The sequence below is a fragment of the Perca fluviatilis genome, chromosome 1 (assembly GCF_010015445.1).
Source record: "Perca fluviatilis chromosome 1, GENO_Pfluv_1.0, whole genome shotgun sequence".
NCBI classification, from domain to species: Eukaryota; Metazoa; Chordata; class Actinopteri; order Perciformes; family Percidae; genus Perca; species Perca fluviatilis.
The window spans coordinates 36,904,434-36,919,470 of record NC_053112.1 but is presented as its reverse complement, the minus strand read 5'-3'; the positions used below and the strand labels follow the sequence as shown (position 1 = coordinate 36,919,470).

Genomic DNA, 15,037 nt, shown 5'->3' with positions numbered 1-15,037 from the left:
TCAGTGCTGCAGTTGAGCACACTGAAAAGAGCAGAACAGTCGGATAAACCGGGTGGAGGTGTTTAAAAAAAAAACACACCGATGCATATTTCTTTCTTTTTGTTTATCATTGGTGCAAAAACTAAATTAAATTGTGACAGATCCAGATACGATGATATAAACCGAGATAAAATACACAAGGGGCGAAACAAACAAAGTACAGGTTGATGTACCACAATACTCAAATAAAACACTGCAAACCAAACAAGGATGAATGTATAGTAGTCATAATATAATTAATAATAGCAGCATGCAAAACAGTTGCCATCATTGAAATTAGTGTAATAACAGAATGATTGTGTTACATATGATACGAATGTTAACGTGTATGACTGTGTGAGCATCGCTGACAGTGGCTTGTCTGGACTGCACCTGGGGCACGAGCAGACACAGGTCATTAAGTCTGAGCTCCGTGATATTATTGGTGGGTTTCACCATCTTTTACCTGCTTTTTCAATGTTTATTCTAATACACGTATTCCATTCAAAATATTTAGACTGCTATTGGGCCCATGCCAAGTCCTTAGGAGGTGGCCGGCCCGTTGTTGAACTGGATCCCTCCTGAGCGGCCCCCAGACCCTCAGGAGAGGGCCTGCTCCGTGGGAATGGGCAGGTACTGTACATTGACATGCAGTTGTAATAAGAGTTGCCCAGTCCCCTGTCCTCCAGTCCAGACTGCCCCAGCCTCCCACAGCTGCCGAGCCAGAAGTGCAGCCCAGTCCCCATCCATGCAGCTGTAGTTTGAGCGAGAGAGAATGAATGAGGGAAACGGAAAAATGAAAATAGCTAATAAATAATGAATTGGAAAAATAAGGGTGAGGCGGGGAAAATAAAAAAAATAAAAAATAAAATGACAAACAAACTAGCGAAGGGGTGAGTACAAGAGTGAGAAAGACAAAAGTTGAAGTGAAGTTTAGGCAGATGCTAAAATATAAGTATAATATGCCAATAATAATAATATGATAGAAAACAGTCGCGGAGCACTGTCAGATAAGTATCTATTGACTGCAGTGTGTAGCTCGGATCAATCATAGTATCACTAACAGAAAGCGACTGGGTTTCCCTGAAATAAACGATTCACATACGATTCATATAACCCTTCACACCTCAGCCCCACCTCAGTTGTTGCTAGTCATGTTCAACTGAAAACGGATCAAACCCACCAAACTTCACAAATGCCACAAAAATGTAGTAGTGTGTGATATTCTTTGTCTTTCAGAATTGATTGTGGTAGCCACATTTGTGTAATTTTGAATATTTGAAACTCTGGCCCTCAAAACACAGTTTTACAATTCGAGACACAGTGGTCAATCACTACATTATTCTAATGATAAGACACCAGTTTGAAATGATCTAATCTACATATTTAAAATAAAAAGTACATTGTAGTACCAATAATTGACAAAATAAAAAAAGTTCATTTTTGTTGTTCCTATTTTAGTTGGAGACTGTGGAGTTTTCTCACATGATACTTGAGGGCTGAGGAGAGAGAGAGAGAGAAGCGTTTCAGGGAAGCAGGCTTTTTTTTCATTTCAACAAAGGGAAACCACCATCAAACACATTCAACTCATCTGTGTTTCGTGGCTTTACCTACACTGTCCTACTCTCAGCCAACATGACTTGTGTCAGCGGTGAGTACCTTATCGGAGTTTAACATAGTAAAAAAGATGTATGTGCTGTGCTGAATGAATGCATCAGAAATAAAAGTGATCAAAATGATCATATTTTAAAAAGATAACCTCAAGTAACAATTTAAAGTGAATCACAGTAAATCTGAAAAAGTAACAGAAAATTCCAGGCTGTATGAACTTTTCTGCTATCAAATTAATCAGTGTTATTTATTGTGTCTGCCAGGGAGAGATAACCTGTTCAATCAACTAGATTTAACATGGAATAAGTGTAAAATGATTGAAAGTGGTGTCAATGCTGTAACAGTTTCAGCCTCTGTAATGGTTGATTAATAGTAGACTGATTGAAAGTCACACGGTGACTGCACACAGGCACGTTTTGCCAGGTTAACTTCATGTATGTGTTATCAGTTAGAACTGGACGCCAGAAGTCCAGAAGATGTTATTTTTGGAGTAGTAAATCTGCCAAATATCTGCAGAAGTAGTTTTTAAACTGATTTCTGTCTTCATTTACAAAATGACAATTAGTGACGTGTATTCTGTAAAAACGCAAATAGGAGTTCAAAATTGAAAGTTATGACTAATGGTGCAGTCTGTATTTAAGTGTAATAAATCACATTTTACATAAAGTGTCACTAAAGACTACTACTAAGAACATTTTTATAAAAATACGGAACTAAACTGCTAACTAAAACCACATTACCACTAGTTACACAGGAAGCCTCTTACTTCTAACAATAAGCACGCCGTGTTTAGATCACCAGTAACACATTCAAAACTGAAAATATGATCAGTAGGCTAGCATTTAAAGGGGAACTCCGCCAATTTTACACATAAAGTTCAGTTTACTAGTGACAGAAGTGCTACTCAGCCTATGAAATGTATAATGTATGTTTTCTGTGGCTCTGGAGGAGCTTTGTGAGGTCTTAATAATAATGCCATTAGAATATCTCAGTCTGGGCTCAGGGACTACACATGTATTTTAGAAAGTCTGGGTTATGATTTGAGGTTATGGAGTTTGAGACGTACGGTAGGCAACTCCTAGGCAGGTAGGGTCTAATGAAAAGATGCTTTTGGTTGAATTATGGGAAGTGTAGGATCCAGCATTTTTGGATTTTAATCTTAGTAAAACCTGGGATATTTCTACATTTTGTTGCTCCAGTTTTAACCCTCCTTTTGTGAATCTGTCTTGTAAGAGCCCCTAATGTTTTGGGATTGTAGAATTAAACTGCAGTAGCCCTTTAACTGATCATTCTATAACCCTTAAACATTACACACAATGGTCATTTGCACGGTGCTATGCTTATTAAGGATATTGTCAATCATAATATTACAGTCTTCTAAAAATTTTACACTCTTCCCATTTGTTTTTCAGATCTCCCACACCTACTGCCAGCTGTGCTCATATGGTTAATGCATTTTAAGGTAAGAACAAGTGCAGCACCTATGAAAGATAAGATGTTGACACGTTTGTAGCTATCTACTACTAGAGGTGAAGGCAGCAGGTAACTAACCACAACCTGCCCCTCATAAGCACAATTTCCTTTAAGGAAGTGGTTGGAAAGATGTACCAAAGACTTGTCTGCTGAAAAGCAGGTAGCTTATTTTCCCTGATTTATAATTGCGATAGTTGCTTGCTTTAGTTTACTTATTACTTGCTTTTATTTGCTCATTTAATCTGTCTTTGATTACAGTGTTGCTTATCTCAACATGAAGAGAACCAAACTATCATCTCCCGTGACAATAACATCTCCATGAACTACTCGGACTATAACTTCTCCATGAACTACTCGGACTATAACAGCTCCATTGTTGATTATGAAGACTTTCCTGAGCTCTGTGTGAAAGAATTGAACCGCAAGTTCCGCCTGTGGTTCATGCCTACCTTCTACTCCATCATCTGCTTCCTGGGGCTGGCAGGAAACCTACTGGTCATCCTCACCTTCTTCTACTTCAAACGTCTTAAGACCATGACGGATGTGTACCTGCTCAACCTGTCCTTTGCAGACCTGCTCTTTGCCCTGTCGCTCCCCTTTTGGGCAGCCAACTCCATGACAGAATGGAAACTGGGCCTGTTGGTGTGCAAAGCCATGCACACAATTTACAAGGTCAGCTTCTACAGCAGCATGTTCATTCTCTCATTCATCAGTGTGGAGCGCTACTTCGTCATCGCCAAGGCTGTCTCCGCTCACCGCTACCGCTCCCAAGCAGTGTTTCTCAGCAAGGTGTCATCAGTGGCCATCTGGGTGATGGCACTGATCTTCGCCATACCAGAAATGAAGTACACCACAATCAATAACAACACCTGCACCCCTTACTCCAGCACTTCTGACAAGCGCCGTGTCAGCATCCAGGCGAGCCAGATTGTTTTGGCTTTTGCCCTCCCGCTCCTGGTCATGAGCATCTGTTACAGCGGCATTGTCAAGACCCTTTGCCAGTCTCGTAGCTTTGAACGCAATAGGGCCATCAAGGTGATTCTCGCTGTGGTAGCGGTCTTCCTGGTCTGCCAAGTGCCTTATAACCTGGTCTTATTTTTGAGCACAGTTGTCACAGCCAAAGGAGGAACCAAAGAGTGCTACTTCGAGAACAATCTCCTCTATGCCACCGATGTCACCCAGTGTTTGGCCTTCCTGAGGTGCTGCCTGAACCCTTTCGTCTACGCCTTTATCGGTGTAAAGTTTCGTAATGACCTCCTGAAGCTACTGAAGGACTTGGGTTGCATGAGCCATGAGATGTTCTTCAAGTATACCTTGGGAGGAGGCAGGAGAAAGAGCTCATTGGCCACCGACACCGAGACCACCACCACATTCTCTCCATAATGTGGTTTCAGTATGGACAACCTCCTACAACCACACCTGCAGACCACACACAGACTGCGGAACACTGGATGGATTAAAGTCTCATGTAAAAAGATGTACATAGCAGAGGTGATCATAAATGACAATTTTGTGTTTTTTTGTTTTTGTCATTTCTTTTGTGTTTATCCTCGTCAGTTAAGCCCAAACAAGGCTTTTGGTTATTTTTTGTGTTGGCAACAGTGTACATTACTTCAAGAAATTCACAGTGTTAATGAAAAAACTTTCTGACTCGACCATTTGAAGAGCAACAAATCATGTACATTAAACTAACTGAACAAACCAGTCTCTTTGTATTGTAAGCCATTTGCAATATTGTAAGATAATTAAATAAAATTCACCGAAACAAGGCTTTAAAGTGCTGCATTAAGAGAATTCATGTGGATTAGAAACATAAACATTAAATTTAAACAGGAAAATTGATTAAAAAAATAGGAAAAAGATCTTAATATGTGTTATGAAACAATAAAGTTTTCTGGCATAACCCCGTGGGGAAACATGAGTGCTGGGTGCATAACAACCACCTAACAACCAGGAGACATTACTCAAAGAACCAAAGGGCTCAATGAATCAGCAAGTCATAAATATATGCAATGACAAGAATTTGGGATTCAATCTTAAAATCTGACAGAGACACTGTGAAGTGTAGACCAGAATTATGTCAAGTTCAGTTGTAGTTAATAATCTCACAGCAGATATTTTGCAGAAACTATTTGGATTGTGGCCAACTGCAGGAAGGATATGACTTTTAAATACATCTTACCTGAAAGTAACAATTACTGACTAAATAGGTTTGTCAAAGTACAGCTGGCCATAATAACCTTAGTTCGTAGAGGCATACTTAAATAGCCAGGAAACCAATCTGGTGGCAAATCAATTCTGAATTCTGTGTAAATTTTGTTGAGATTTAATTGAAGAAAGCTTTTAATCATTCCAAATCTGATTCTAGCAATATACTAATGTAACATTTATAGCTGAGCATTGTTAGCATGACAATAATCAAGGACAACGCCGCAGATAATGTGCCCAACAGAAGTGATGTGGAGGGAAAACTAATGGTACAAGAATTTACCCTTGAGGTACTCCACGAGTCATGGGAGCACAGTGACACACCTTGTCAGCAAAGGTTAGAAAGAACACCGGATAAGAAATCCAAGTCTCAAGCTGCGTCTAAATCTAGAGGAATTAATACAAACCATACATCATCATCATCATTAATCCAGAGATCACCTGACTGAGTCAGGAAGCACCCAGAACAGACTGTCCTGCTTTATCAAAACAATTGACCAAGTCATCACTAACTGTTAAACACACCAGAATGTACAGTGTGCAGGTTGACTGTAAAGAAAATTATATTTAAGTTAAACTTCAAGGAAGCCTACGTCACAGGTGCTGATCAGGTCACCTGGTGAATAAAATCTAAATATTCAGTAGCATTAATGAACTCATCACCATACTGGCTTTATAAAATTGTGCACCTACATCAGCAGTAGAACCAGACAAATCAGATAAAAAGCTCATTTGAGTTTGTGATAACAGATGATACTCCAACACACAGGATCAGCAGTTAAGATCCTGCTTGTTTCAACATTTCCTACAACACCCAGTATTCTGTGCAAACCCTAACCCCCAACCCTAACCCATGCACCGCCAGGTTAATATTTTATAATGCGAAAGTTGAAAATGCATATGCAAGCACATTACAAACAATGATGTGGAATAACACCCCATGTACTACCTGTTTTAATACACTTTCTTCAGAACAGTTGAAATCCTAGCTCTATGTAAAAAAAAAAAAACCACAAAAAAAACACACCCTTCCAGTCATAAACTTTACACAGCTAAAATGACATCATCAGTAGGAGCTGCAGGGATTAGTGATCCTCAGTGCTGATAGGCTCACAGGCAGAAGGGTTGGGATTTCATTATTAAAAGCATGCAACACACAAAATGTCAAAGTAAAACAGTGGACAGTCTGAGAGGAAAACAACCTTACAGCTGCAGAATTTTGACCAGAAGAAAACAAACAAGGTAAGATTACCTCTTTAACCTAAGATAATCAGTTACAGTAAAAAATATACACGAGCAGCAGCTTTTAACAAATATATTAACAGCACTTCATTTTTATTGGATTGCTCCCTGCCCATTATGAATGCAGTGTATTTTTTATTATTGCAGCAGCAGGTCTTAGCAAGGAGATAAAAAGTTATGTCAAAGCAAATTAGGATGCTGCACATATGTATGCTCTCATTTCCTAAAATGAAAAACTGCTCATTAGGTCAAAAATTGCAATGCAGCTCATATGCCAATTTTATGTGTGTGGCACACCATTGTTATTGACCAAGGTCTGAGTGACTGCTTCTGAAAAGTAAAAAAAAAAAAAACACATTTTGATTGGTTTGAATTTTTATTTTAAAATAAGCAGATTTTTGTCTGTAGACTACTTTAAAAGAAATGTTCTGTCTGTTGTAGGAAAACACTAGTGTAGTCACAGCAACCACCAGTCACCTGGGTGACTCATTGAGCACCACTCCTGTCTGAAACACAAGAGAGGGAGACACAGTATAATCAGATTTCCCCCCAAATTACACAACCTTCCCCAACAGCTACTCACGCTGCGATCAGCATTAAGGAAGCCGTTTACTCAGCTTGTGTCATTATTCGTCCAGTAGTCTTATGGATGGATTGAGAAACCAATGTGGGAAGCCTTGGGCTACGTTTACTGACATATGCACTGTAGGACACAGATTGTAATTTTCTTTATTAACTTCAGCAAAAGCTTTCAAGTTATTCATTGCTTTAGTCGAGTGAACGATTGTATTGGAAAAACACATTTCTTATTAAAATCTAGCAGCTGCAAATGCAATTGCACAGCAAATGTTGGCAAGATGTTGTTTTAATCACAGAAAGCAGCAATGAAAAACGTGATTGGCGTTTATGTACGGTATAATGCATAACTGTGGCCAAAATGCACTTAATTTTTTATGAATATGAGTATCTAGTGATAAAAAAGGTTATGATTAGTTAGTCTGTTTTGCAAAGAGGACAAAAGCAAGACTATTATTCCAGTGAAGACAGTGTAACTGATCCCTCTCTATTGTATCTCTGTAGTAGTCCCAGAAGACTGAGAGCTCTCCTAAAATGATGCCTACAGCTAAAGGCATGTCCCGAATGATACCCACTCACGTTCTGAGAGTGGGTCAAACTGTCCGCCTGGACTCGGCGCATGAGACAGTCAACCAACATCCCAGTGTCACGGAGCTCGGCGGTAACAATGGTGACTCTGATCTTGATATTTCAATGGATAATCTCAACCAGCTCATCCTAGAACTGGATCCAACATTTAAACCCATTGAAGTCAACAGGAGTCCCTCGTGCATCAGGCCTCCAACAGGTACCACCTTTGTTTCTACACTATTCCAACTTTCATTGCTGTTAGAACTTTATTAGTTAAACACATCAAAAAGGTCAACAAATGACAGCCTCCAACCTACAGAGGTGTGACAGAGCACAATAAAACCAAAGTAACCATTACAAAACAAGTAGTACACATAGCCTGGGGCTTTGGAAATGTACCTCCCTTTTTAAGATAATTTTTATTTTTTTTAATCATGGGGTAATTGCACCAATTCAGCTGTTCTGGGATTACTGCCTAGACTAGTACCACACCCTGCACATGTTGCTACAGACACAGAGAAGCTCGCTGAAGAAGACACTCACATGTGTCTTCTCTCAGACCAGCTCGGATCAGAAAGTGTGCACAAGAGTCGTGGATTTCCTGTTGCTCATCTTCTCTTAAAGGATGTCTGGTCATATGTTTATGAGGGCTGAGTGCTATGTTTCGTGGCGATGAACAAGTTGGAAGGAAATCAAGCGACAGTGATGAGAAATCAGGCACGGAAAGGTTCATTTCATCAGTTAAAAAACAGTAGCGTAAAAGACAAAATGCACGCGATGGGTTGATGACTACTTCTTTTCTATTGTTGCAAAACAGATTATTTCCCCTTGAAACACCTCATCACTTGCCTATAGTCTAAGGTGCATGCTATTTCTGTTTCAACATTAGTCAATATTATGTAACTTCAGTTGCAGACGCCACTAGTCACACAGGCTACAGTGTTTTTCTGAGGGCATAAACTCACTCAGTGCCTATCAACACAGTGACGCAGACAGATCCTCAAGTTCACAAGAACAAGTAGGGACTCCTCCAGCTGTAACGCGTGGAAGTAATGACCTGAGCTGTTCAAGCAAGTACCAGCAAGAGAAACAGGAATGTCTTTATCAGGTGAGTTTAGGCCAAGCCCTTTTTGCAAACAGAAAACCAAACCATGAAGCCAGAGAAATCATGGAACAAGCAGGGTTTTTCCACTGAGTGCGTCGGTCGGTTTCAAGACATTTCATTATCCCTTTTCAGTGCTTTTGCTCAGACTCTCCTCTCTATTCCCAGACGACTCAGATGAAGATGTCTCCCACTGCGTGCTGGTCCCTCGAGGTTGTTCTCCCCGCTCCCTGCCCACCTTGGTCCCATCCGTGTCACCCAGTATACCCATCCCTACACACAGCAGTGCCAGCTGCAGTGCCCATGGCACACTGGTGTTCTCCAGCTCCCCTACATCCTCCCTGCCTCCGCTGCCATTTGGAAGTGCACCCAGACGAAATCCTTCACAAAAACATGACGCGACCTTTTCCCAAGGGTCCCTGCGCTTGTCACACTCAAACAGAAACAGTGCTGTCTCGCTCCTCTCCATGTCAACATGCTCAGACACCAGCTACATCCTTGGCAGGTAAAACTCACAATCAAAGCACGGCCTGCCTTTAAACAAGTCCGGAATGTGGATCTTTTAAATATGATGCAAAACCTTCACTGGGGACTTAGTGGGCTGATTCTGGTTTGTGATTTTGCAGTCGAACAAAAGTTTTAAAGCAGTAATAACAATGGAAACCAGTTGTAACCATATTCCCAAAAACAGTGTGGTGCCATATTTTGTATCTGTATCATTTACGTTAAGGCAATGTTTACTGATACAGGGTATCTGTACATTTACAACATATCCTCTTCCTCCCTGCATAGCAACCTGTCCCTGGCCAGTGAAGACGCTGAAGCTGACTCTCCAGAGTCCATCCTCACTCGCATGTCCAGCTCCTTCAGTGATGGGTCCAGAACGAGGCCATTTCATGACGGGCACAGCCCAGACAAGCCCCCGCTGTTAAGGCGAGGACATCTACAGGAGCGCCACGGCAAAGGAGCACAGAGCAGTCCGTCTTCGCTCTCTGGGTCTTTCAACGATATTCCTGTACTGCTCATCAACGGTGAACCACAGCCGGATCTACACATCCAGTCTCCTGGAACAGAAATGGACTTGATGCAGACCACCCATGTGTCCAACTCAAAGCCATGTTCTCCTCACAGTGAGTCACATGTCTCATAGTAGTCTGTTTCGCTGGCAGCTACCATATTTTAAACGGTATTTGACCCCACTCTCATGTTGTTTTTTAACGGCTGTTTAGGTTTCCAAGCCCATTTTAATGGCAGCCAGCCCTCAATGAAGTTTGTCATGGACACTTCAAAGTTTTGGTTCCGTCCACACATCAACAGAGCAGAAGGTGAGAATCTCGAAACATTACTCCAGAAATAACTCATTGAAGACGTACAGTAATAGCTTTACTCAGGCTCTGAATTTATTTCATCTTGCAGGGGTATAGGATTCTTCTGCAGTACAGATACAGTAATAAACACACATTTGCAACTGTCTAAGCATTTTCTGTGGTGCTTCATTCATTCTAGCTGAAGCTCTGGTGAAGGATAAGGAGGCAGGGACATTTGTGGTGAGAGACAGCACCTCCTACAAAGGCAGCTTTGGCCTGGCTATGAAGGTGGACCAAATGGCCGGCCACTTCACTGCTACCACCTACCCAGGTAAACCTACGTATACTAGTCAGTGCAGCTGCTTGACCTCATGACTCCTTTTGAATCCCGTGCTATTATAAAAGCCATAGCAGCGTTTGGTCAGATACAGGAAAGAGAAGGTCACGAATGCCACAACTACCACAATCACAGACAAACAACGTGAACACAGTGCAGCTGTCGTCATGTGTCTATACCAGAGACACGAAAGGCTCAGGGTTTCACTTACCCAACTCGGCTGATGTGAATGGGCATGTCTGATGGGATGTGTGGCGAGGCAGGAGACAGTTCTGTTATTTTTTCCACCCACAGTATACGCTGTATAAACACAAAAGAAAACCATCTGTTTATGGCATTGTAAGCAATCTAAGAGGAAAGAATGGATCTCACTCACGAAACAATTTTGAGGTTTACTCCATTTGCAGATTTGTATTTTTTAAACTTTTTTAGGAATGCAGGATATGAAAGACATGTGAGCAGAGTGTCGGGCACTGAGACCATTTCAGTGTGCAGACTCAGAGTACATTGTCTGTTACGACATTCCTCTGCTGAGTAATCCTTGGTCAAGAGAGGTCGCCAAATCGTCTCTTTTTGACATCGATGTTATTTTGAGGAACAATATGCAGTGTAATTTAGATATAGTCAAACAAGAAAAATGTTATAAGACATAATATTTGTTAGGGTTGTGAAAGAGTGACATGAAATAGGTCACATCTTTTAAAAATGAAATTACGTTTAATGAGAAGATTACTAGACAGAACTATTTATTGAATATAGTTTAAATAGAGCAGCGTTTGTGTTTTTAGTGATCTTGGTGTTGTTGAAGATGAATTTCACTTTGTAATTCAATGCCCCATGCTTGTTAACTATTATTCATTTTGGTGAGATTTATAGAAAATGCGTGGCAGCGGACTCTGTATCCTTCATAATAGGTTACAGGGTATTCTATTATATAACATTCCTTTTATGTAAATTAAATCTTTTAAAATCTTCTCTTTTGAATTTGTGGATCTTCATCTGTTATGATTGGCTGTGTTATCATCTTGGTGTTTGATGTTGTCTAGTGTCTTGTAAGCCTGTGCTGGGCATCATGTGGTGCAGGACACTTAAGATAAATAAGTTTAAAAAAAAGAAATAATCATGAATAAAACAAAAATATGGATTAGTCATGAGCCATATGAAATAACTGCCAGTGCTATCACTTTTATGTATTTTATTGTCTTTTTTTATCAAAACAGGAGACAGCAGTTCAGATCTTGTCAGACACTTCCTTATTGAATCATCTGCTAAGGGCGTGCGCATCAAAGGCTCTTCTCAGGAACCATACTTTGGTAAGTAAAGTCAACAACAAGTCCAGTGATCAATTTCTTTCTAAACTCACTCACAATTCACTTGCCTACTCAATATACCAGTACACATCCTGGTCTGGCTGTTGTCTGCCACACCAGAACTGAGTCAGCCATGTCTGGCCTCTAAAGATGTGGGTGGGCAGCAGTGGGTGGATCTTGTTCTTTATTCAAAAAAGTATGAGTTCACAGGGTGTGTTCCCACACCCACAGAGCCATTATCAAGGTTCATTGTGGCTTTCTTTCTTATCTGCTTCCAAAGAATCCCATCTCTGCAATAGCTGTGGTGGCTCTGGAAAACCCCCAAACAGCAAAAAAACAAAAAAAGGCAATTTCAATGGAACCAGATTTACTCTTAATTTAAATATAATGTGAAAGTCTTTATATCATAATAAAAATATCCAGACTTTTAAAATTATAGTAGAATTGATCCTGGAATGGGCCAATGGATTAAGATATGTATTTACATAGCAAACTTTCTATCGACATCAAAAGAATTACCTAAGGAAAACACTAAACTGCATTAATCATAATATCCCCTTCCTCATTTACACTTTAAAATAATGTCAGTGAAATACTTACTTGAATTTCTCATAGTAGCCTACTTGTACTTAGTTAGCTCTGTACTAATATGATTTTGTGTTATCTTTGCAGGTAGTCTCTCTGCCCTGGTTTACCAGCACACTATTTCTGCTTATGCTTTACCCTGCAAATTACTGCTCCACTCCCAAGGTAGGCCATTACTGCAAAACACAGGCTTTTTATTTTATTTGTCTGTAAAAAATGTTTGTGTGCAAAAATTAAAACCTAATCTCTTCTTTGCCTACACAGATCTGGGCGCAGCGGAAGAGTGGGCAAATAGCAAACCAGCATCAGATGACAAGAGTAGAACAGGTGGGACAAAGTAACAGTGACAGACTGTTGCATTAGCATGTCATTTTACTAGCACTTATCGTCAACGAATGCTTCTAAAGTGCCACTTAACGTGACCTAGGGGCAAAAACAAGAAGCAGAGCTGTCAGACACAATAAAGGAATGTCAGCAACAATGTGACGTTATGTCACTGGGTTGAGGGATAACAATGAACATGACATGTCATTTTTAAGTTTTTACATAAAAACACGTTTCAATAACAAATGTGGCGTTAAACTACATTAAATTAACCTATATATATTTGTTCTACCTTTTCATCCTCTGTAGTCACAAACATGATGGTCTTGGAGCCATGTAGGAAATGCTAACAGTAGCTTGTCCCAAACAGTTTGCTAATTGAGGTTAAGTTAGCTAACAGCTAACGTTAGCTAACGTCAATTAACTTTACAGTAACGTAGCCTGCGTGTTTAGGACTCCTCTGAAACTTTTCAGAAAGTCCTCAGGGAGAAATAGAAACGTTTTAGTGTTAAAAGTAAATTTAAGTAAGGTTCGTTTGACTCTAAACACTGTTTTCACTTTACCTTAACTAAACCTCAGAGAGTTAGCTTACGTTAATTGACCCTTAACGTTAGCCCACACTGGAAAAGCACACACAGGTGTAACTAATAACCTTAACTAACCTTAATGAAGGCTTCGTGTCATTGTACGTGTGCCAGGACTAGGGTCTTGTTGTTATGTGTTATGTTGCTTGCCCAGAGGAGGAATGGAATGAAGACATAGCTAATTAGTGGAATTATTTACACCTGTGCTTCACCTGTGGTTGGAGTCAATATGTTTTCTTCGTTGTACTACTTATTTTTAAACTTTGAAAAAGCCAATCAATTGATTGATGTGGCTGTAATTTATTTTTCAAGTCAAGTGTATTTGGCTTTGGACACAAGCATCTGGCAGATGAATAGATGGAACTTGTTTAGTCAATTAATTAATGAATCGATCAACTGACAGTGGTGGAAGGGAAGATGTATTCAGATTTTTTACTTCCCTCAAGGTAAACATTCTCCACCACAAGTATGTCCTGTATTCAAGTAGAAGTAGCCTACATAAGTATTGGCAGCAACATGAAAGTAACTCATTGGGCAGCAGAATGGTCCCTTTCCTTTTATTGTTACTGCCTTATATTGTTGCTGTGTATCCTATTCATGTTTTATTTGTTTCTTTATACCTTCTCTTTTTCTTTTTCTCTTTTGTTTTCTATTTTTTTCTCTTTTTCTATATTCTTCCTTTTTGTTACGCCCTTGGGTTTGTTGGGTTACTATATTTTCTTTCAATTTTCTCTTTCTCCTTTTATTTCCTTCCTTTCATTTTATTTATCTGCTCTTTTATATTCACTTCTTCCCCACTACACTCTTGTCTTGTGTCCTTCGCGCGTTCTTTTTCAAGTTGTCTTTAAAGTATCCTTCCTTTGGCCCCTCCTTCCACCTCCCTACTATTTTGTATACTTTTGGTTTGTTCGTTGATTCTTTATATTAAGTGTCCTATCCCTTTCCTTTTCTTTCTTTTCCTTCACCTACTGTGGTGCATTTGTGGTGGTTGTTTTTTTTTTTCATTTTTTATTTTCCTTTATTTGATTATCTATTTATTCTTCTCTTTCTATGTTCTTATCTATATAAATTATATATATGTATGTATATGTGGTATATATATTGTGTGTATGTATATATATATATATGTGTATTATATATATATATATATATATATTTCTCTCTCTCTCTCTCCTCTATCTCTCTCTTCCTTGTGTGGGCTATGTGTGTCCATTAAGTTAGTTTTTTTTATGTGTTTTTTTTTTGTGTACATTCTATTTTTTATGTTATTCCTTTTTATTCTCTGTTCCATTTCTTCCCGAATGTCTGTCTTTTATTCCATTCCTTTTCTTTTACTATTTCTTTTTTTTTTTTTTTTTTCATGTCTTTTATTTGTCTTTCTTTTATGTGCTCTTTCTGTGTGGTTTTTCCTATTTCTTTTCATTCTCTCTTTCTTTCTCTTTCCTTTTCTTTCTCTTTACTTTATTTCCTGTTCTGTTGTTTTGTGTCTTCTCTTTCTCTTTCTCTTCTTTTCCATTCTCTTCTTTTATTTTCTCTGTCTGTCTCTGTTTTTCCATTGTGTTCCATGTGTGTGTCCTGTGTTTCTTTGTTGTGCTTTCTGTTCTCTCTCTCTGTCTGTGTTGTTGTGTCTTTGGTCTCTGTCTGCTCTTGTGTGTGTTCTGTGTGTCTCTTTCCTTGTGTGTGTACTGTGTGTGTGTGTGTGTCTCTCTCTCTCTCTGTTCTCTCTCTTCTCTCTCTCTTCTCTTGTCTTGTCTGTCTCTCTTTGTGTGTGTGTGTGCTGTGTGTGTGTG

At 39.5% G+C, this 15,037-nt stretch overlaps 3 protein-coding genes across 4 annotated transcripts in view; 2 read left to right on the top strand and 1 right to left on the bottom strand.

Annotated features, from left to right (window-relative positions):
* The window catches only part of LOC120557532 (zinc finger protein Aiolos-like), a 60,293-nt gene extending 47,228 nt beyond the window's left edge, over nucleotides 1-13,065 (bottom strand). The window contains exons 1-2 of one of the 2 annotated variants that reach the window (XM_039797983.1): nucleotides 12,956-13,065; nucleotides 10,656-10,744 (exon numbers count right to left, since the gene is read on the bottom strand). Coding sequence is in view for 1 of the 2 variants with exons in the window: in XM_039797956.1 (XP_039653890.1) it covers nucleotides 10,656-10,744; nucleotides 12,355-12,367 (102 nt within the window). In the remaining variant the exon portion in view is untranslated. Of the gene's footprint in view, nucleotides 1-10,655; nucleotides 10,745-12,354; nucleotides 12,435-12,955 lie in introns of those variants that run through there. The other variant, XM_039797956.1, reaches the window with a different exon arrangement.
* ccr7 (chemokine (C-C motif) receptor 7) lies at nucleotides 1,566-4,803 on the top strand. The gene is made up of 3 exons (XM_039798068.1): nucleotides 1,566-1,669; nucleotides 3,042-3,091; nucleotides 3,361-4,803. Exons 1-3 carry the CDS (start codon nucleotides 1,654-1,656, stop codon nucleotides 4,483-4,485), a joined length of 1,191 nt encoding a protein of 396 aa, XP_039654002.1. The 5' UTR covers nucleotides 1,566-1,653; the 3' UTR covers nucleotides 4,486-4,803.
* Nucleotides 6,464-12,981, top strand: LOC120557549 (tensin-4-like). Its single transcript, XM_039797997.1, has 9 exons — nucleotides 6,464-6,552; nucleotides 7,633-7,915; nucleotides 8,969-9,305; nucleotides 9,593-9,930; nucleotides 10,030-10,125; nucleotides 10,307-10,438; nucleotides 11,665-11,757; nucleotides 12,427-12,504; nucleotides 12,604-12,981. The coding sequence occupies exons 2-9, from the start codon at nucleotides 7,663-7,665 to the stop codon at nucleotides 12,678-12,680; spliced, it is 1,404 nt and encodes a 467-aa protein (XP_039653931.1). The 5' UTR covers nucleotides 6,464-6,552; nucleotides 7,633-7,662; the 3' UTR covers nucleotides 12,681-12,981.
* Nucleotides 13,066-15,037: the final 1,972 nt, after the last annotated feature.

What these genes read in the sequence shown, in the direction of transcription:
- ccr7 (XM_039798068.1), top strand. An exon ending in TATGGTTAATGCATTTTAAG is followed by an intron (nt 3,092 to 3,360) that starts GTAAGAACAAGT and finishes CTTTGATTACAG; the next exon opens with TGTTGCTTATCTCAACATGA.
- LOC120557549 (XM_039797997.1), top strand. Translation starts at nt 7,663, where the DNA reads ATGATGCCTACAGCTAAAGGCATGTCCCGAATGATACCCACTCACGTT. An exon ending in AAAGCCATGTTCTCCTCACA is followed by an intron (nt 9,931 to 10,029) that starts GTGAGTCACATG and finishes ACGGCTGTTTAG; the next exon opens with GTTTCCAAGCCCATTTTAAT. An exon ending in ACACATCAACAGAGCAGAAG is followed by an intron (nt 10,126 to 10,306) that starts GTGAGAATCTCG and finishes CATTCATTCTAG; the next exon opens with CTGAAGCTCTGGTGAAGGAT.